The 21436-nt window shown below is 55.1% G+C and overlaps 2 protein-coding genes across 2 annotated transcripts; both read left to right on the forward strand.

Annotated features, from left to right (window-relative positions):
* The first annotated feature begins 92 nt into the window (after window positions 1–92).
* LOC139678292 (trichohyalin-like) lies at window positions 93–9007 on the forward strand. The gene is made up of 5 exons (XM_071569006.1): window positions 93–2186; window positions 2280–2624; window positions 2895–3938; window positions 8088–8204; window positions 8867–9007. The coding sequence occupies exons 1-5, from the start codon at window positions 93–95 to the stop codon at window positions 9005–9007; spliced, it is 3741 nt and encodes a 1246-aa protein (XP_071425107.1).
* A 571-nt stretch (window positions 9008–9578) lies between these two features.
* LOC139678308 (trichohyalin-like) lies at window positions 9579–16956 on the forward strand. Its single transcript, XM_071569010.1, has 6 exons — window positions 9579–11672; window positions 12485–12742; window positions 13555–13812; window positions 14625–14882; window positions 14976–15320; window positions 15592–16956. The coding sequence occupies exons 1-6, from the start codon at window positions 9579–9581 to the stop codon at window positions 16954–16956; spliced, it is 4578 nt and encodes a 1525-aa protein (XP_071425111.1).
* The last annotated feature ends 4480 nt before the right edge of the window (window positions 16957–21436 follow it).

Below are 21436 nucleotides of genomic sequence, written 5' to 3' on the forward strand. Positions count from 1 at the left end.
GAGCGCAGAGCCCGGGGGTGCCCCAGCCAGGAGAGCAGCTCGGCCAGCGTGAAGCAGCTCCCTGGATCCTGCTAGAGCAGAGGACAACGCAGATGGAGAAGCAGAAGAGGAACCCCAAATCCAAGTCCCCCAGCCCCTTGCCCAGCTGGATGGAAGACCAGGCACTCAGCGGGCAGTGGGAGGGGGCAGTGGGCGAGTCAGACCTGCCACTGTCCCTGACTGAGGAGGGGACCTTTCTTGACATGGACAAAGACTGGAATGACGACAAGGATCAAGAGCTCTCCCGGTCTGGCGATGTCACCAGAAGCCAAGATGTGACACTCCAAGAGCTCTACCAATGGGAAGAAGAAGTGACAGTCCGAGAACGTTCCCAGCGGAGAGCCAGGAGACAGCGAGAGCTCTACCAGAGGGAAGAAAAGGTGACAGTCCGGGAACTCTCCCAGTGGCATGACAGGAGACAACCAGAGCTGCACCAACGGGAAGAAAAGGTGACAGTCCAGGAGCTGCACCAATGGGAAGAAGGCGGTGTGAGGTACACAGAGGTGACCCAATGGGAAGCAAGTGTGACAGTCCAAGAGCTGTCCCATTTGGAAGAAAAAAAGCCACCTCAATGGCTGTCCGAATGGGGAGAAGAACTGAGAGGCCAAGACCAGATCCTGAGGAGAGTTCAGAGACCCAGGGATCTTTCCTCATTGGAGGAAGATGTGAGAGGGACAGAGCTGACCTTGAGGAGAGTTCAGAGACCCAGGGAACTCCCCTCATGGGAAGAAGATGTAAGAGGAAAGGAGCTGTCCCAGAGCAGAGATGTAAGAGACCAAGACCCAATCCAAAACTACAGTGCCCAGAAGCTGCCCCAAAGGGAGAGAGATGTGAGGGAGAAAAAGCTGTCCCAATGGGGAGCTGATGTTGGTTGCACCACCTGGGACAAAGCTTTACACCCTGGGAATGCTGGGGGCTCCCAGACTTGTCCCCAGGAGGGGCCCAGCTCTCCCAGCAGTGTGGGCACAGAGGTGGCAGGAGAGGCAGCCCCTGAGCTGCCCAGCTCAGCTCCTGCCCCGCTGAGTCCCACGGACACTGAGCCAGCAGCTGCTGCCCCAGCCAGAGCTGCTGAGGAGGAGAAGGAGCCCCAGGGGCCTCTCAGTGCTGAGGAGGAAAAGGCAGAAGGTTCTCCAGCCTTTGGAGAGCAGGAGCCATCAGCAGGGACAGAGAGCGATGTCCCTGCCCCACAGAGCAATGCTCTGCTTGAGGTGCAGAGACTGAGCCAGGAGCTGGAGGAACAGAGAGAGCTGGAGCAGAGCAGGGCTGCAGAGATGGTGGGAACAGTTCCATCAGAAAGGGAAGAGAGCCCAGTTCCTGCCCCACAGAGCCCCTGCTCCCCCTCCAGCCCCTCGACTCCTGAGGTGCAAGGCCAAGCCCTCAGTGGGCAGCAGGAGGAGACAGAGGGGGAGTCACTGCTGGCAGTGCAAGAGACTGAGGAGGGGGCCTTGGCTGGGGAGGGGAAAGACTGGAAGTCTTGCATGGAGGAAGAGCTGTCCCGAGGGGAAGGCGAGACAAACCCAGAGCCGTGCCAAGGGACAGACTACAGTGTCCAGGAGCTGTCCCAAGGGGAAGGTGAGATGGGCCCAGAGCTGTCCCAGAGGAAAGAGGATGTCACCTGCAATGTCTGTGACAATGCCTTGGGCCCAGTGAACGAGGAGGACGCCCACACTGTTCCCCAGGAGGGGTCCAGCTCTCCCAGCAGTGTGGGCACAGAGGTGGCAGGAGAGGCAGCCCCTGAGCTGCCCAGCTCAGCTCCTGCACCGCTGAGTCCCACGGACACTACACCGGTCCCTGTCCCACAGAGCCCCTCAGAGGGCAGCCAGGCCCTGCTGGACGCAAACCAGGACATGTCCAGTGAGATCCTGAGCCAGGCTGAGCTTGAGCTCCAGGGATCCAGCCAGCAGGAGGAGGAAGAGAGAGAGCTGGAAGAAAGCCTGACTGCAGAGTCAGTGAGAACAGTTAGCCCAGAATTGCCACAGACCCCAGTCAATACTCTGGAGAGTATCTCAGATGGCATCCCGGCCCTGATGGAGGCAGAGCGTCAGATCTTCAGTGAGATGCTGGGCAATGCTCTGCTTGAGGTGCAGAGAGTGAGCCAGGAGCTGGAGGAAGAGAGAGATGTGGAGCAGAGCAGGGTTGCAGAGATGGTGAGAACAGTTCCATCAGAAAGGGAAGAGAGCCCAGTCCTTGCCCCACAGAGCCCAGTCTCTGCCCCACAGGGCCCAGTTCCTGCCCCACAGGGCCCCTCAGAGGGCAGCCAGGCCCTGCTGGACTTCGCTGAGCTCATCAGCACTGAGATCCTGAGCCAGGCTGAGCTTGAGCTCCGGAGATCCGTCCAGCAGCTGCAGGCACAGGGACACCTGGAGCAAACCATGGCTGCAGAGGTGGTAACAACAGTTCCAGTAGAAAGGGAAGACAGCCCAGTTCCTGCCCCACAGGGCCCCTCAGAGAGGAGCCAGGCCCTGCTGGACTTTGCTGATCGCATCAGGACTGAGATCCTGAGCCAGGCTGAGCGTGAGCTCAGGAGATCCATCCAGCAGCTTCCGGCACAGAGAGAGCTGGAGCAGAGCAGGGCTGCAGAGATGGTAACAACAGTTCTAGTAGTTGGGGAGGAGAGCCCAGTCCCTGCCCCACAGGAACCCTCAGTGGGAAACCAAGCCCTGCTGGACTTTGCTGGGCTCATCAGCACTGAGATCCTGAGCCAGGCTGAGCTTGAGCTCAGGAGATCCATCCAGCAGCTGCAGGCACAGAGAGAGCTGGAGCAGAGCAGGGCTGCAGAGGTGGTAACAACAGTTTCAGAAGAAAGGGAAGAGAGCCCAGTTCCTGCCCCAGAGAGCCCAGTCCCTGCCCCACAGAGCCTCTGCTCCCCCTCCAGCCCCTCGGCTCCTGAGGTGCGAACCCAGATCCTCAGTGAGCAGGAAGAAGACAAGGAGGCAGAGGGGGAATCAGTCCAGGCACTGCAAGAGACCCAGGAGGGGGCCCTGGCTGGGGAAGGGATACACTGGACATACCACGTTGACCAAGAGGCTTCCCAGTGGGAAGATGAGGAAGACCAGGAGCTGTCCCAAGAAAATAACACATGCCAACAAGTGTCCCAAGGGGAAGACCTCCCTGAGCAGGAGCTGTTCCCTGGGCAAGGCAAGGCCGACCAAAAACTGTCTGACTGGGAAGAATACACTGAGGAAGAGGAGCCCCAAGGAGAAGGGAAGAGCTACCAGGAAGTGTCTGACTGGGAGGAAAACATCAAGCAAGAGCTGTCCCAAGGAGAAGGAAGTAGCTCCAGCTGGGAAGAACACGGAGGCTCAGTGCTATGCTGGTGGGAAGATGAGAGGGACAGAGAGCTGGCACTGCAGTACTGGCAACAACACGTGACCGTCCACACCATTGAGGTCAAGCCCTTTCGGCGGCAGGATGAGTGTGAAGGAAACATCAAGGAAGAGCTGACCCAGAGAGAAGTGAGTGGCTCCCAAGGACTGAGCGACAAGGAGCACTCCAAACAGGAAGAGCAGTCAGAAGGAAAAGGAGGTCGCAGCCCACGGGTACGGTCCAGCTCTGAATCCTTCAGCCAGGAGGAGGAGTCCCCTGGACATTTCAGTAGCTACCAGGACCTGCTGTCCAGCTGGGAGGACTCCCCTGGCAAAGAGTTTTCCCATGAGGACAGCTCCATGGGACAAGAGTTTTCCGACTGGGAAGAACACAGAGGCTCAGTGCCATCCCGGTGGGAAGATGACAGCGACAGAGAGCTGGAACTGCAGGACTGGCAACAACATGTGACTGTCCACACCATTGAGGTCAAGCCCTTTCGGCAGGAGGACGACGAGTGGGAAGAACTGAGTGTCCTGGAGCTGCCCCAAGCAGAAGAGAGAGAGGAAAGGCTGTCAGTGCCCGCCCCTCGCCAGGCATGGGCTGAGCTCCATGTGAACCAACCATGCAGACGAGTGCCAGGCTGGGCCTCTCCTCCCCAGCTGCAGCCCCAGGCCCCCAGAGGGGATGTGGCTGCCCCCAGAGGGGATATGGCTGTCCCCAGAAGGGATGTGGCTGCCCCCAGAGGGGATGTGGCTGTCCCCAGAGGGGATGTGGCTGCCCCCAGAGGGGATGTGGCTGCCCCCAGAGGGTATGTGGCTGCCCCCAGAGGGGATATGGCTGCCCCCAGAGGGGATGTGGCTGCCCCCAGAGGGGATGTGGCTGCCCCCAAGAAACGTCCCCCCGCCTCAGACGGGCACTGCGGGCTCTGGGCAGGCTCTTCCGCTCCTGCCTGGAGGGACAACCCGAGGATTAGGCCCTGCCCCAGGGCCAGGCCCTCCCCAGACATGGCAGGGCGGGCAGCATTTGCCAGGACAAACATCCCTGGTGCACTTCCCAGAGATCAGCACAAGACGGCACAGCACAAGGGCAGGAACGGGGCCAAGAAGTGGCCGTGGACTGGAGGGGCTCAAGAGCACCAGAGACCCCCAAACCTCAGACCTGTTTCAGGAATGACTGAAAGAAGAGAACTAATTGGGACAGAAGGGCAAAACCACCTTCAGGGGGGAACCCTGTCCATGGAAAGGGACCCCCAGCAAGCCCAGCACCCTGGACATGACTCAGCCGGACTGACACTCAACAAGGACTGACATCCCATCACCTGGACTGACACTGGATTTGGACTGACACGCCATGAACTGCATTGACACTGCAACTTCCTAAAGCCAACTCACTACTCACAAGATTATTGACTACAGAGATGAATACAGGTATTTTTTAATTTAGATTTCCTATCTAATGGTGTTGCCCACTCTGAAATACTTGATAAACCCTTCTGCTCTAAATAGGAAGAATGAAAGCTCATGGTTACTGCCCAGCCCTGATTTACATGCAACCAGCTCCTTCCATACCTTTACCTTGTGTACCCCCTGCTTGTTCCTCCCTGTTCCTCCTGCCCCCTGCACGTGTTGCCAGAGTTCCACTGACCCTTTCCTAATATCCCAGACCCTCCCCTTTGCATCCTTAGCAGTTACTGAATCCTGCTTTTCCAGCACTTTCTTGATAATGACTCAATGAGTGGGACTGACCTTGAGGTGGAGCTTGAGCGGCTCCAGTCAGACACACCTTTGGTACTAATTGTGGAACATCTTCTTGCTTTGCTCTCCAAGATACAGGCAATAAAGTCTGGAGTCTGTTCTGTCCTCTGTTCTGTGAGGAATCCTCCTGGAATAGATTCCGTGCATACCAACCACATTCCACCCAGGAAGAGGTAACTGAGAGATTGGAGTGGGTCATACACTTATTCTGTCACTGGAGTTTATAAAGGTTCTTGTTGTGCTAGAATTGGATTATTTCAGGTGGCCTTTTCAAATCATTTCCTTGTAGACTCACCAGGGGAGCCCTGGAAGAGAAGCTCAGTGATTCCTGGAATGACAGGAAAAGGAAGAAGGAGGAGGAAGATCCCTTGGCTCTGCCAGTTGAGGAGATGCAGTGAGTGCCAACCACCTCCTGTTGTTGTTGTTGTTTTTCACTCAGTCGTGGGAATGAGCCTTTCCTGTGCCAGGCCTGATGTTGTTTCCCCCCCAGGACACCCCAGCCCAGACGTGGCTCACGCCTGTCTGAGTGGCAGAAGCTCCCGGAGGGCATCGAGCACTTGCCCGAGAAGTGGTCCTGCTGCCTGAGCCCTGAGCCCAGTTCAGGTAATGCCACATTCCAGGGAATCCCCACCCCTGCTCCTGGGCCCCTGGTCACCCCTGGTGATGTCAAGCTCTTTCTGCTGGGGGGGTTTCTCTCCCTTCCCTAACTCAGGAATTGCAATTCCAGCTTTCCCTCAGGATTGTGCCACCAGCATCAGGCCTGGTGAAGAGGATCCAAAGTCCAGGTAAAAATGATGTCAATCTCCTTTAGATGAGCATTGCCCATTAACCCCCAAACTGACAACGATTCCAGCCAAAGCTACAGACAAGGCAGTGAGTTAAATGCTGGAGTAACAATGTCAGCATCGTGTGTTTGCCACATGAAAAAGCAGAATTTCCATCCTGCTTTGAGAAGGTGTCTTGTGCTTCTCCCAGCCTTGGAGTTGGCTGAGTCCTGAGCCATCTCCTACCCAGGAGAAAGAAGATTGTGCTCCACCTTGGACACACAAGCAGCTGCATCAAATATCCCTGGGTAAGATGGTTGAATTTGGTTGCTAAATGCACAGAGTTGTTAGAAAAGCACTTATTTATAATAACACAAGTTGTAAGGGCTCCCCCTCAATAGAAAACAGTGGAATTTGGTGGCAGTCCCATCTCTGCAATAGTGTTTAACTACAGCTTTGGACTCAGACAATACTGAGCTGTGATCAGGTCTGAAGATGTAAAACAAGAGCTCCCTGATTGCTCCTGGCACAACCTGCAGAGAAATCAGCCCAGCACGGTCTGAGGGTGCTCACCCCCTTCTGCCTTCTTTGAGAACAATGGGAGAAGGTGGAACTCAGAGTGTGCCCTCAGGCCCTTGTTCCTCCAGGAAAGGCATTTCCTGGGGCTGCACATCCTCCAGTGCCCTGCAGGGGCACGTCCCTCCCTAGGGATGGAGTGGGAGTTTGATTGGGCCTTCAGAACCCCAAAGGGAACAGCTGAGCCAGACAGACACACGAGTCAGGGCTGTTCTTCCAACACTGACATCCTTCCAACCAACAAGTCAATCACTTCTCACTTTTGCTGCCTGTCTCAGGGCAGTTCTCACTCACAAGGCTGGGTGGCTTTTAGAACTTTTCCTTTTAGAACTTTTCCTTTGTCTTTCTTGCCAGATTGAACTGCTGCAACTGGGACATTGGAAGAAGAACTTGGCATCTCTTTTTCCTCTCCCTTTCCCTCTCTCTCCCTCGTAAAGTCATCTCTTCCTTTCTCTCTTCCCTTTCACCCTTCCCTTTATCCCAAATCCACTAAGTCATTTAGACACTTCATGTGTATTAATTAATTGAGATTAGGAAAATAGGTTACTCTGTTTATAATACTATGAAATAGGCATAGAGAGGAACTAAGGAATACACATATTAGGAACATTTCAGTATAATAGTAGTATAGTATATAGAATATATTATATCATATTATATTACATCACATTACATTACATTATAAAATATTGCATAGTAAGGGTGCACTCCATAGAGCTTTCCATAATGGATGCACTCACACTCACCCCCACACCTCCCCTACCCTCCAATCCCCCCCTCTCCCCTCTCCCCCTTCCCCTCTCATCTCCTCCCCTTCCCTCTCACCCGCTTACCCTCTCCCTCTCCTCTCCCCCCTCCCCTCCTCTCCATTTCCCTCTCAATCCTCCTTCCCTCCCCTCCTCTCCCCTGCCCTCTCTGCCCCTGCCCTCTCCTCTCTCAAGCTCTCTCAACCTCTCTAAACCTCTCCTCTCACCCACAGAAGCAGAGCCTGCCAATGGCGCCGCTTGCCAGGCATTGGCCACAGCAACTGCCATTCCCTCCTCAACGGATCTGCCTGGCCCAGAGCATGGAGTGGGAACCACTGGACAAGAAAGTCACACTTGGCCTGCCCATTCTCCTTCTGGCACTGCTTGCCTTGCACTCAGAAAGGCTTGGAACTAAGGGGGGCACAGTGCCAGCCTCTGCTGGGGGGGACAAGAACCTTTCCTGCCCAGCCCCGCCCGTGCTCCTGACACAGAGCAGGGCTGTGTGTGCAGCTTTAACTGGAGTGTTTCTGGGCAGCTGCACAGCAGGACCCTCTGCCTTCTCTTTCTCCCGGACAGCCTTCCCCTGTCGCAGGACACGGAGCTCTTCTCCCGCGGGATGGGAGGGAGGAGCTCAGCTTTGGGACCCCACGGGGGAGCTGCTGGCTCCTTTTCTACACCTGAATATCATCGACAGGGCCGGGGAGGGGCTCTTTGTGCCTGAAGGAAGGGAAAGGGAGCCAGAGGAGGATGATCCACCTTGCTGAGGCTGGGGGAGGACCCCAAGGCTGGGAGGCACCCAGGCCATCCTGCTGGGCATCCTCCTGCCAGCTGGGAGGATCCAGGGGCGCAGGAGGCAGCTCTGGCTGCTTCCTTCGCTCTCTCCCCCTCTTTCTTTGCTTTAGGAGCTCGGAGATCCCTTGGATCTGAGGCAGGAACTGAAGGAAATTCGTGGATATGTCAACAAGGTCCAAGATCCAGAAACTCAGCAAGATCATGAGAGATACTGTCTAGCACAGCCTGTTGGTGATTCCCAGGGAAGCCTGGCTGATGGAAGCAATAAAATTCTTCCTTCTGGAGTAGACAGTGTCAGGTGTTTTGATTTGGGCAACAGCTGTGAGGGAGGAAGATGCTGAAGCTGCAGCTGAGTTTGATGTAGCTCTCAGTGAACACTCCATGACACAGCCTGAAAACGTGTTTCACCCTGAGGGCACGTGAGCTTTGCTGGGAAGGCCATGGAGAGAACAGTGTGGGAGCTGAGACACGGGGTCAGTGCTGCCAGGCAGTGGCTCTGCCAGGCTCCAGGACAGACCCTGAGGGGAGGGGTGTTCTGCCGTGGCCCGAGGGAAAGGATGGGAGGAAATGGCCTGTACCAGGGCAGGTTGACCTCAGAGATTAGAAACAATTTTTTCCCTGCAGGAGTGGTCAGGCATTGGAATGAGTGTCCCAGGGAGGTGGGGCAGTCACTGTCTCTGGAAGTGTCCCAGAGGGGTCTGGAAGTGGCCCTTGGGGACATGGATTGGGGGTGATTGTGGTGGTGCTGGTGAGGCCGGGACTGGATGGTCCTGCAGGTCTCTGCCAGCCTTGATGTTTCCAGGACTCTGGGATTGTCCTGACCCAGGGGCAGGTTCTGCCACCTGGCCTTGTGGCACCTCCTGATGTTCTCGTGGTGCCACTTCTCCAGCTTGTCCAGGTGCCTCAGGATGGCCCCGTCCTTCCGTGGTGTCACCTGCCCCGCTCAGCTCCGGTCCCTGCCGACGTGCGGCGGGAGCGCTGGCCCCGCTGTGTGCCATCGACGCAGACCCTGCGGAGCCCGCGGGGCTGAGGCACAGCCCTGAGGGACCCCCCTCATCCCTCATCCATGAAGCCCCTGCCCACACCTCCCCGGCACGGCCATCCGGCCAAACCCTCTGGGCTCTGCCCTGCGCAGGTCGGGGTGTCGTGTGGAATATTTAAATATTATAAGTAGTTGTCATATATGGTATAGATTTCTATCAATATTATATATTGGAGTACATACTATCATTATTATAATATTTAGTTTCTTGTATTTTAGTTTTAAATAATTTTTTATTTTATAATGATTTATTATTTTTTGATGTAACTTTTATTTGTTTTGGAGTAATTGTGTGTGCCACAGTCCTGCAGGGAGGTGCTGGGAGCAAGATCTCCCGAAGGGAGATAGACAGAGAGAATGGAGGCTTAAATGGTGGCCCTTTGTGACATCCCAGGTGCCTTCCAGGGCCCTTTGTGACACGGGCCACGGTGATGCCCAGAGCCCCGCCCTGCCCAGGGCTATTTAAGGAGCGCAGAGCCCGGGGGTGCCCCAGCCAGGAGAGCAGCTCGGCCAGCGTGAAGCAGCTCCCTGGATCCTGCTAGAGCAGAGGACAACGCAGATGGAGAAGCAGAAGAGGAACCCCAAATCCAAGTCCCCCAGCCCCTTGCCCAGCTGGATGGAAGACCAGGCACTCAGCGGGCAGTGGGAGGGGGCAGTGGGCGAGTCAGACCTGCCACTGTCCCTGACTGAGGAGGGGACCTTTCTTGACATGGACAAAGACTGGAATGACGACAAGGATCAAGAGCTCTCCCGGTCTGGCGATGTCACCAGAAGCCAAGATGTGACACTCCAAGAGCTCTACCAATGGGAAGAAGAAGTGACAGTCCGAGAACGTTCCCAGCGGAGAGCCAGGAGACAGCGAGAGCTCTACCAGAGGGAAGAAAAGGTGACAGTCCGGGAACTCTCCCAGTGGCATGACAGGAGACAACCAGAGCTGCACCAACGGGAAGAAAAGGTGACAGTCCAGGAGCTGCACCAATGGGAAGAAGGTGGTGTGAGGTACACAGAGGTGACCCAATGGGAAGAAAGTGTGACAGTCCAAGAGCTGTCCCATTTGGAAGAAAAAAAGCCACCTCAATGGCTGTCCGAATGGGGAGAAGAACTGAGAGGCCAAGACCAGATCGTGAGGAGAGTTCAGAGACCCAGGGATCTTTCCTCATTGGAGGAAGATGTGAGAGGGACAGAGCTGACCTTGAGGAGAGTTCAGAGACCCAGGGAACTCCCCTCATGGGAAGAAGATGTAAGAGGAAAGGAGCTGTCCCAGAGCAGAGATGTAAGAGACCAAGACCCAATCCAAAACTACAGTGCCCAGAAGCTGCCCCAAAGGGAGAGAGATGTGAGGGAGAAAAAGCTGTCCCGATGGGGAGCTGATGTTGGTTGTACCACCTGGGACAAAGCTTTACACCCTGGGAATGCTGGGGACTCCCAGACTTGTCCCCAGGAGGGGCCCAGCTCTCCCAGCAGTGTGGGCACAGAGGTGGCAGGAGAGGCAGCCCCTGAGCTGCCCAGCTCAGCTCCTGCCCCGCTGAGTCCCACGGACACTGAGCCAGCAGCTGCTGCCCCAGCCAGAGCTGCTGAGGAGGAGAAGGAGCCCCAGGGGCCTCTCAGTGCTGAGGAGGAAAAGGCAGAAGGTTCTCCAGCCTTTGGAGAGCAGGAGCCATCAGCAGGGACAGAGAGCGATGTCCCTGCCCCACAGAGCAATGCTCTGCTTGAGGTGCAGAGACTGAGCCAGGAGCTGGAGGAACAGAGAGAGCTGGAGCAGAGCAGGGCTGCAGAGATGGTGGGAACAGTTCCATCAGAAAGGGAAGAGAGCCCAGTTCCTGCCCCACAGAGCCCCTGCTCCCCCTCCAGCCCCTCGACTCCTGAGGTGCAAGGCCAAGCCCTCAGTGGGCAGCAGGAGGAGACAGAGGGGGAGTCACTGCTGGCAGTGCAAGAGACTGAGGAGGGGGCCTTGGCTGGGGAGGGGAAAGACTGGAAGTCTTGCATGGAGGAAGAGCTGTCCCGAGGGGAAGGCGAGACAAACCCAGAGCCGTGCCAAGGGACAGACTACAGTGTCCAGGAGCTGTCCCAAGGGGAAGGTGAGATGGGCCCAGAGCTGTCCCAGAGGAAAGAGGATGTCACCTGCAATGTCTGTGACAATGCCTTGGGCCCAGTGAACGAGGAGGACGCCCACACTGTTCCCCAGGAGGGGTCCAGCTCTCCCAGCAGTGTGGGCACAGAGGTGGCAGGAGAGGCAGCCCCTGAGCTGCCCAGCTCAGCTCCTGCACCGCTGAGTCCCACGGACACTACACCGGTCCCTGTCCCACAGAGCCCCTCAGAGGGCAGCCAGGCCCTGCTGGACGCAAACCAGGACATGTCCAGTGAGATCCTGAGCCAGGCTGAGCTTGAGCTCCAGGGATCCAGCCAGCAGGAGGAGGAAGAGAGAGAGCTGGAAGAAAGCCTGACTGCAGAGTCAGTGAGAACAGTTAGCCCAGAATTGCCACAGACCCCAGTCAATACTCTGGAGAGTATCTCAGATGGCATCCCGGCCCTGATGGAGGCAGAGCGTCAGATCTTCAGTGAGATGCTGGGCAATGCTCTGCTTGAGGTGCAGAGAGTGAGGCAGGAGCTGGAGGAAGAGAGAGATGTGGAGCAGAGCAGGGTTGCAGAGATGGTGAGAACAGTTCCATCAGAAAGGGAAGAGAGCCCAGTCCTTGCCCCACACAGCCCAGTCCCTGCCCCACAGGGCCCAGTTCCTGTCCCACAGGGCCGCTCAGAGGGCAGCCAGGCCCTGCTGGACGCAAACCAGGACATGTTGTTATGGGTTCACCCAGGTGGGCCTAGATTTGGGCTCTGAAGTGTGGACTAGGCCGGAGCTGTCAGCTGACTTGAGCTGGGCTGAGCTAACAGCTGACCTCTTCTAGCCAGTAAGTTTGTATTCCATACCACATTATGACATCATCTCCAGGGAAGCAGGAACCAGTGTGGGAGTGGTTAAGGCAGTCGCTTCTCAGCCCTCCTCTGGAGAGGACGCACGATGCTGTCCCAGGGGGGATGGAGAGGACCAGGCCCACCACTGGCTCACAGGGTACCTCAGGAAAGTAAAATGTGTTGTTCTGGGTCTCTCCTTTCTGCTTGGGTTTGTCTCCCTGGAGAATAAGCTTCTTCTTAAGTAATGTGTAGTTAAGACAGTAGAATTTGTGTGTTTGTTAAGAAGTTGACGTGGGGAACTTGTTGTTGTAGACTTGTGTGAGTGTATATTTGTACTCTCTTCTAATTGTCTCTTTCTTTCTGTGAAAAATATATGTAGATTTAGTATAAATGCAGTTTGAAGTGTTTTTTTTTCTTTCCCCTCTCTTTTCCTCCCTTTCCCTGGTGTTAGGAGGGAGGCTTTTCTCTCTGTGCTTGGGGGGGTTGGCAGTTGCTTATCTCAAACCAAGACACATGTCCAGTGAGATCCTGAGCCAGGCTGAGCTTGAGCTCCAGGGATCCAGCCAGCAGGAGGAGGAAGAGAGAGAGCTGGAAGAAAGCCTGACTGCAGAGTCAGTGAGAACAGTTAGCCCAGAATTGCCACAGACCCCAGTCAATACTCTGGAGAGTATCTCAGATGGCATCCCGGCCCTGATGGAGGCAGAGCGTCAGATCTTCAGTGAGATGCTGGGCAATGCTCTGCTTGAGGTGCAGAGAGTGAGGCAGGAGCTGGAGGAAGAGAGAGATGTGGAGCAGAGCAGGGTTGCAGAGATGGTGAGAACAGTTCCATCAGAAAGGGAAGAGAGCCCAGTCCTTGCCCCACACAGCCCAGTCCCTGCCCCACAGGGCCCAGTTCCTGTCCCACAGGGCCGCTCAGAGGGCAGCCAGGCCCTGCTGGACGCAAACCAGGACATGTTGTTATGGGTTCACCCAGGTGGGCCTAGATTTGGGCTCTGAAGTGTGGACTAGGCCGGAGCTGTCAGCTGACTTGAGCTGGGCTGAGCTAACAGCTGACCTCTTCTAGCCAGTAAGTTTGTATTCCATACCACATTATGACATCATCTCCAGGGAAGCAGGAACCAGTGTGGGAGTGGTTAAGGCAGTCGCTTCTCAGCCCTCCTCTGGAGAGGACGCACGATGCTGTCCCAGGGGGGATGGAGAGGACCAGGCCCACCACTGGCTCACAGGGTACCTCAGGAAAGTAAAATGTGTTGTTCTGGGTCTCTCCTTTCTGCTTGGGTTTGTCTCCCTGGAGAATAAGCTTCTTCTTAAGTAATGTGTAGTTAAGACAGTAGAATTTGTGTGTTTGTTAAGAAGTTGACGTGGGGAACTTGTTGTTGTAGACTTGTGTGAGTGTATATTTGTACTCTCTTCTAATTGTCTCTTTCTTTCTGTGAAAAATATATGTAGATTTAGTATAAATGCAGTTTGAAGTGTTTTTTTTTCTTTCCCCTCTCTTTTCCTCCCTTTCCCTGGTGTTAGGAGGGAGGCTTTTCTCTCTGTGCTTGGGGGGGTTGGCAGTTGCTTATCTCAAACCAAGACACATGTCCAGTGAGATCCTGAGCCAGGCTGAGCTTGAGCTCCAGGGATCCAGCCAGCAGGAGGAGGAAGAGAGAGAGCTGGAAGAAAGCCTGACTGCAGAGTCAGTGAGAACAGTTAGCCCAGAATTGCCACAGACCCCAGTCAATACTCTGGAGAGTATCTCAGATGGCATCCCGGCCCTGATGGAGGCAGAGCGTCAGATCTTCAGTGAGATGCTGGGCAATGCTCTGCTTGAGGTGCAGAGACTGAGCCAGGAGCTGGAGGAAGAGAGAGATGTGGAGCAGAGCAGGGTTGCAGAGATGGTGAGAACAGTTCCATCAGAAAGGGAAGAGAGCCCAGTCCTTGCCCCACACAGCCCAGTCCCTGCCCCACAGGGCCCAGTTCCTGTCCCACAGGGCCGCTCAGAGGGCAGCCAGGCCCTGCTGGACGCAAACCAGGACATGTTGTTATGGGTTCACCCAGGTGGGCCTAGATTTGGGCTCTGAAGTGTGGACTAGGCCGGAGCTGTCAGCTGACTTGAGCTGGGCTGAGCTAACAGCTGACCTCTTCTAGCCAGTAAGTTTGTATTCCATACCACATTATGACATCATCTCCAGGGAAGCAGGAACCAGTGTGGGAGTGGTTAAGGCAGTCGCTTCTCAGCCCTCCTCTGGAGAGGACGCACGATGCTGTCCCAGGGGGGATGGAGAGGACCAGGCCCACCACTGGCTCACAGGGTACCTCAGGAAAGTAAAATGTGTTGTTCTGGGTCTCTCCTTTCTGCTTGGGTTTGTCTCCCTGGAGAATAAGCTTCTTCTTAAGTAATGTGTAGTTAAGACAGTAGAATTTGTGTGTTTGTTAAGAAGTTGACGTGGGGAACTTGTTGTTGTAGACTTGTGTGAGTGTATATTTGTACTCTCTTCTAATTGTCTCTTTCTTTCTGTGAAAAATATATGTAGATTTAGTATAAATGCAGTTTGAAGTGTTTTTTTTTCTTTCCCCTCTCTTTTCCTCCCTTTCCCTGGTGTTAGGAGGGAGGCTTTTCTCTCTGTGCTTGGGGGGGTTGGCAGTTGCTTATCTCAAACTAAGACACATGTCCAGTGAGATCCTGAGCCAGGCTGAGCTTGAGCTCCAGGGATCCAGCCAGCAGGAGGAGGAAGAGAGAGAGCTGGAAGAAAGCCTGACTGCAGAGTCAGTGAGAACAGTTAGCCCAGAATTGCCACAGACCCCAGTCAATACTCTGGAGAGTATCTCAGATGGCATCCCGGCCCTGATGGAGGCAGAGCGTCAGATCTTCAGTGAGATGCTGGGCAATGCTCTGCTTGAGGTGCAGAGACTGAGCCAGGAGCTGGAGGAAGAGAGAGATGTGGAGCAGAGCAGGGTTGCAGAGATGGTGAGAACAGTTCCATCAGAAAGGGAAGAGAGCCCAGTCCTTGCCCCACAGAGCCCAGTCCCTGCCCCACAGGGCCCAGTTCCTGCCCCACAGGGCCCCTCAGAGGGCAGCCAGGCCCTGCTGGACTTCGCTGAGCTCATCAGCACTGAGATCCTGAGCCAGGCTGAGCTTGAGCTCCGGAGATCCGTCCAGCAGCTGCAGGCACAGGGACACCTGGAGCAAACCATGGCTGCAGAGGTGGTAACAACAGTTCCAGTAGAAAGGGAAGAGAGCCCAGTTCCTGCCCCACAGGGCCCCTCAGAGAGGAGCCACGCCCTGCTGGACTTTGCTGATCGCATCAGGACTGAGATCCTGAGCCAGGCTGAGCGTGAGCTCAGGAGATCCATCCAGCAGCTTCCGGCACAGAGAGAGCTGGAGCAGAGCAGGGCTGCAGAGATGGTAACAACAGTTCTAGTAGTTGGGGAGAATAGCCCAGTCTCTGCCCCACAGGGACCCTCAGAGGGCAGTCCAGGCCCTGCTGGACTTTGCTGGGCTCATCAGCACTGAGATCCTGAGCCAGGCTGAGCTTGAGCTCAGGAGATCCATCCAGCAGCTGCAGGCACAGGGACACCTGGAGCAGAGCAGGGCTGCAGAGGTGGTAACAACAGTTTCAGAAGAAAGGGAAGAGAGCCCAGTTCCTGCCCCAGAGAGCCCAGTCCCTGCCCCACAGAGCCTCTGCTCCCCCTCCAGCCCCTCGGCTCCTGAGGTGCGAACCCAGATCCTCAGTGAGCAGGAAGAAGACAAGGAGGCAGAGGGGGAATCAGTCCAGGCACTGCAAGAGACCCAGGAGGGGGCCCCGGCTGGGGAAGGGATACACTGGACATACCACGTTGACCAAGAGGCTTCCCAGTGGGAAGATGAGGAAGACCAGGAGCTGTCCCAAGAAAATAACACATGCCAACAAGTGTCCCAAGGGGAAGACCTCCCTGAGCAGGAGCTGTTCCCTGGGCAAGGCAAGGCCGACCAAAAACTGTCTGACTGGGAAGAATACACTGAGGAAGAGGAGCCCCAAGGAGAAGGGAAGAGCTACCAGGAAGTGTCTGACTGGGAGGAAAACATCAAGCAAGAGCTGTCCCAAGGAGAAGGAAGTAGCTCCAGCTGGGAAGAACATGGAGGCTCAGTGCTATGCCGGTGGGAAGATGAGAGGGACAGAGAGCTGGCACTGCAGTACTGGCAACAACACGTGACCGTCCACACCATTGAGGTCAAGCCCTTTCGGCGGCAGGATGAGTGTGAAGGAAACATCAAGGAAGAGCTGACCCAGAGAGAAGTGAGTGGCTCCCAAGGACTGAGCGACAAGGAGCACTCCAAACAGGAAGAGCAGTCAGAAGGAAAAGGAGGTCGCAGCCCACAGGTACGGTCCAGCTCTGAATCCTTCAGCCAGGAGGAGGAGGAGTCCCCTGGACATTTCAGTAGCTACCAGGACCTGCTGTCCAGCTGGGAGGACTCCCCTGGCAAAGAGTTTTCCCATGAGGACAGCTCCATGGGACAAGAGTTTTCCGACTGGGAAGAACACAGAGGCTCAGTGCCATCCCGGTGGGAAGATGACAGCGACAGAGAGCTGGAACTGCAGGACTGGCAACAACATGTGACTGTCCACACCATTGAGGTCAAGCCCTTTCGGCAGGAGGACGACGAGTGGGAAGAACTGAGTGTCCTGGAGCTGCCCCAAGCAGAAGAGAGAGAGGAAAGGCTGTCAGTGCCCGCCCCTCGCCAGGCATGGGCTGAGCTCCGTGTGAACCAACCATGCAGACGAGTGCCAGGCTGGGCCTCCCCTCCCCAGCTGCAGCCCCAGGCCCCCAGAGGGGATATGGCTGTCCCCAGAAGGGATGTGGCTGCCCCCAGAGGGGATGTGGCTGTCCCCAGAGGGGATATGGCTGCCCCCAGAGGGGATATGGCTGCCCCCAGAGGGTATGTGGCTGTCCCCAGAGGGGATATGGCTGCCCCCAAGAAACGTCCCTCCCGCCTCAGACGGGCACTGCGGGCTCTGGGCAGGCTCTTCCGCTCCTGCCTGGAGGGACAACCCGAGGATTAGGCCCTCCCCCAGGGCCAGGCCCGCCCCAGACATGGCAGGGCGGGCAGCATTTGCCAGGACAAACATCCCTGGTGCACTTCCCAGAGATCAGCACAAGACGGCACAGCACAAGGGCAGGAACGGGGCCAAGAAGTGGCCGTGGACTGGAGGGGCTCAAGAGCACCAGAGACCCCCAAACCTCAGACCTGTTTCAGGAATGACTGAAAGAAGAGAACTAATTGGGACAGAAGGGCAAAACCACCTTCAGGGGGGAACCCTGTCCATGGAAAGGGACCCCCAGCAAGCCCAGCACCCTGGACATGACTCAGCCGGACTGACACTCAACAAGGACTGACATCCCATCAGCTGGATTGACACTGGATTTGGACTGACATGACATGAACTGCATTGACACTGCAACTTCCTAAACCCGACTCAGTACTCACAGGATTTTGACACCACAAATGAATACAGGTATTTTTTAATTTATATTTCCTATCTAATGGTGTTGCCCACTCTGAAATACTTGATAAACCCTTCTGCTCTAAATAGGAAGAATGAAAGCTCATGGTTACTGCCCAGCCCTGATTTACATGCAACCAGCTCCTTCCATACCTTTACCTTGTGTACCCCCTGCTTGTTCCTCCCTGTTCCTCCTGCCCCCTGCACGTGTTGCCAGAGTTCCACTGACCCTTTCCTAATATCCCAGACCCTCCCCTTTGCATCCTTAGCAGTTACTGAATCCTGCTTTTCCAGCACTTTCTTGATAATGACTCAATGAGTGGGACTGACCTTGAGGTGGAGCTTGAGCGGCTCCAGTCAGACACACCTTTGGTACTAATTGTGGAACATCTTCTTGCTTTGCTCTCCAAGATACAGGCAATAAAGTCTGGAGTCTGTTCTGTCCTCTGTTCTGTGAGGAATCCTCCTGGAATAGATTCCGTGCATACCAACCACATTCCACCCAGGAAGAGGTAACTGAGAGATTGGAGTGGGTCATACACTTATTCTGTCACTGGAGTTTATAAAGGTTCTTGTTGTGCTAGAATTGGATTATTTCAGGTGGCCTTTTCAAATCATTTCCTTGTAGACTCACCAGGGGAGCCCTGGAAGAGAAGCTCAGTGATTCCTGGAATGACAGGAAAAGGAAGAAGGAGGAGGAAGATCCCTTGGCTCTGCCAGTTGAGGAGATGCAGTGAGTGCCAACCACCTCCTGTTGTTGTTGTTGTTTTTCACTCAGTCGTGGGAATGAGCCTTTCCTGTGCCAGGCCTGATGTTGTTTCCCCCCCAGGACACCCCAGCCCAGACGTGGCTCACGCCTGTCTGAGTGGCAGAAGCTCCCGGAGGGCATCGAGCACTTGCCCGAGAAGTGGTCCTGCTGCCTGAGCCCTGAGCCCAGTTCAGGTAATGCCACATTCCAGGGAATCCCCACCCCTGCTCCTGGGCCCCTGGTCACCCCTGGTGATGTCAAGCTCTTTCTGCTGGGGGGATTTCTCTCCCTTCCCTCACTCAGGAATTGCAATTCCAGCTTTCCCTCAGGATTGTGCCACCAGCATCAGGCCTGGTGAAGAGGATCCAAAGTCCAGGTAAAAATGATGTCAATCTCCTTTAGATGAGCATTGCCCATTAACCCCCAAACTGACAACGATTCCAGCCAAAGCTACAGACAAGGCAGTGAGTTAAATGCTGGAGTAACAATGTCAGCATCGTGTGTTTGCCACATGAAAAAGCAGAATTTCCATCCTGCTTTGAGAAGGTGTCTTGTGCTTCTCCCAGCCTTGGAGTTGGCTGAGTCCTGAGCCATCTCCTACCCAGGAGAAAGAAGATTGTGCTCCACCTTGGACACACAAGCAGCTGCATCAAATATCCCTGGGTAAGATGGTTGAATTTGGTTGCTAAATGCACAGAGTTGTTAGAAAAGCACTTATTTATAATAACACAAGTTGTAAGGGCTCCCCCTCAATAGAAAACAGTGGAATTTGGTGGCAGTCCCATCTCTGCAATAGTGTTTAACTACAGCTTTGGACTCAGACAATACTGAGCTATGATCAGGTCTGAAGATGTAAAACAAGAGCTCCCTGATTGCTCCTGGCACAACCTGCAGAGAAATCAGCCCAGCACGGTCTGAGGGTGCTCACCCCCTTCTGCCTTCTTTGAGAACAATGGGAGAAGGTGGAACTCAGAGTGTGCCCTCAGGCCCTTGTTCCTCCAGGAAAGGCATTTCCTGGGGCTGCACATCCTCCAGTGCCCTGCAGGGGCACGTCCCTCCCTAGGGATGGAGTGGGAGTTTGACTGGGGCTTCAGAACCCCAAAGGGAACAGCTGAGCCAGACAGACACACGAGTCAGGGCTGTTCTTCCAACACTGACATCCTTCCAACCAACAAGTCAATCCTTTCTCACTTTTGCTGCCTGTCTCAGGGCAGTTCTCACTCACAAGGCTGTGTGGCTTTTAGAACTTTTCCTTTGTCTTTCTTGCCAGATTGAACTGCTGCAACTGGGACATTGGAAGAAGAACTTGGCATCTCTTTTTCCTCTCCCTTTCCCTCTCTCTCCCTCCTAAAGTCATCTCTTCCTTTCTCTCTTCCCTTTCACCCTTCCCTTTATCCCAAATCCACTAAGTCATTTAGACACTTCATGTGTATTAATTAATTGAGATTAGGAAAATAGGTTACTCTGTTTATAATACTATGAAATAGGCATAGAGAGGAACTAAGGAATACACATATTAGGAACATTTCAGTATAATAGTAGTATAGTATATAGAATATATTATATCATATTATATTACATCACATTACATTACATTATAAAATATTGCATAGTAAGGGTGCACTCCATAGAGCTTTCCATAATGGATGCACTCACACTCACCCCCACACCTCCCCTACCCTCCAATCCCCCCCTCTCCCCTCTCCCCCTTCCCCTCTCATCTCCTCCCCTTCTCTCTCACCCGCTTACCCTCTCCCTCTCCTCTCCCCCCTCCCCTCCTCTCCATTTCCCTCTCAATCCTCCTTCCCTCCTCTCCCCTGCCCTCTCTGCCCCTGCCCTCTCCTCTCTCAAGCTCTCTCAACCTCTCTAAACCTCTCCTCTCACCCACAGAAGCAGAGCCTGCCAATGGCGCCGCTTGCCAGGCATTGGCCACAGCAACTGCCATTCCCTCCTCAACGGATCTGCCTGGCCCAGAGCATGGAGTGGGAACCACTGGACAAGAAAGTCACACTTGGCCTGCCCATTCTCCTTCTGGCACTGCTTGCCTTGCACTCAGAAAGGCTTGGAACTAAGGGGGGCACAGTGCCAGCCTCTGCTGGGGGGGACAAGAACCTTTCCTGCCCAGCCCTGCCCGTGCTCCTGACACAGAGCAGGGCTGTGTGTGCAGCTTTAACTGGAGTGTTTCTGGGCAGCTGCACAGCAGGACCCTCTGCCTTCTCTTTCTCCCGGACAGCCTTCCCCTGTCGCAGGACACGGAGCTCTTCTCCCGCGGGATGGGAGGGAGGAGCTCAGCTTTGGGACCCCACGGGGGAGCTGCTGGCTCCTTTTCTACACCTGAATATCATCGACAGGGCCGGGGAGGGGCTCTTTGTGCCTGAAGGAAGGGAAAGGGAGCCAGAGGAGGATGATCCACCTTGCTGAGGCTGGGGGAGGACCCCAAGGCTGGGAGGCACCCAGGCCATCCTGCTGGGCATCCTCCTGCCAGCTGGGAGGATCCAGGGGCGCAGGAGGCAGCTCTGGCTGCTTCCTTCGCTCTCTCCCCCTCTTTCTTTGCTTTAGGAGCTCGGAGATCCCTTGGATCTGAGGCAGGAACTGAAGGAAATTCGTGGATATGTCAACAAGGTCCAAGATCCAGAAACTCAGCAAGATCATGAGAGATACTGTCTAGCACAGCCTGTTGGTGATTCCCAGGGAAGCCTGGCTGATGGAAGCAATAAAATTCTTCCTTCTGGAGTAGACAGTGTCAGGTGTTTTGATTTGGGCAACAGCTGTGAGGGAGGAAGATGCTGAAGCTGCAGCTGAGTTTGATGTAGCTCTCAGTGAACACTCCATGACACAGCCTGAAAACGTGTTTCACCCTGAGGGCACGTGAGCTTTGCTGGGAAGGCCATGGAGAGAACAGTGTGGGAGCTGAGACACGGGGTCAGTGCTGCCAGGCAGTGGCTCTGCCAGGCTCCAGGACAGACCCTGAGGGGAGGGGTGTTCTGCCGTGGCCCGAGGGAAAGGATGGGAGGAAATGGCCTGTACCAGGGCAGGTTGACCTCAGAGATTAGAAACAATTTTTTCCCTGCAGGAGTGGTCAGGCATTGGAATGAGTGTCCCAGGGAGGTGGGGCAGTCACTGTCTCTGGAAGTGTCCCAGAGGGGTCTGGAAGTGGCCCTTGGGGACATGGATTGGGGGTGATTGTGGTGGTGCTGGTGAGGCCGGGACTGGATGGTCCTGCAGGTCTCTGCCAGCCTTGATGTTTCCAGGACTCTGGGATTGTCCTGACCCAGGGGCAGGTTCTGCCAC

The sequence above is a fragment of the Pithys albifrons genome, chromosome 1 (genome assembly GCF_047495875.1).
Source record: "Pithys albifrons albifrons isolate INPA30051 chromosome 1, PitAlb_v1, whole genome shotgun sequence".
NCBI lineage: Eukaryota > Metazoa > Chordata > Aves > Passeriformes > Thamnophilidae > Pithys > Pithys albifrons.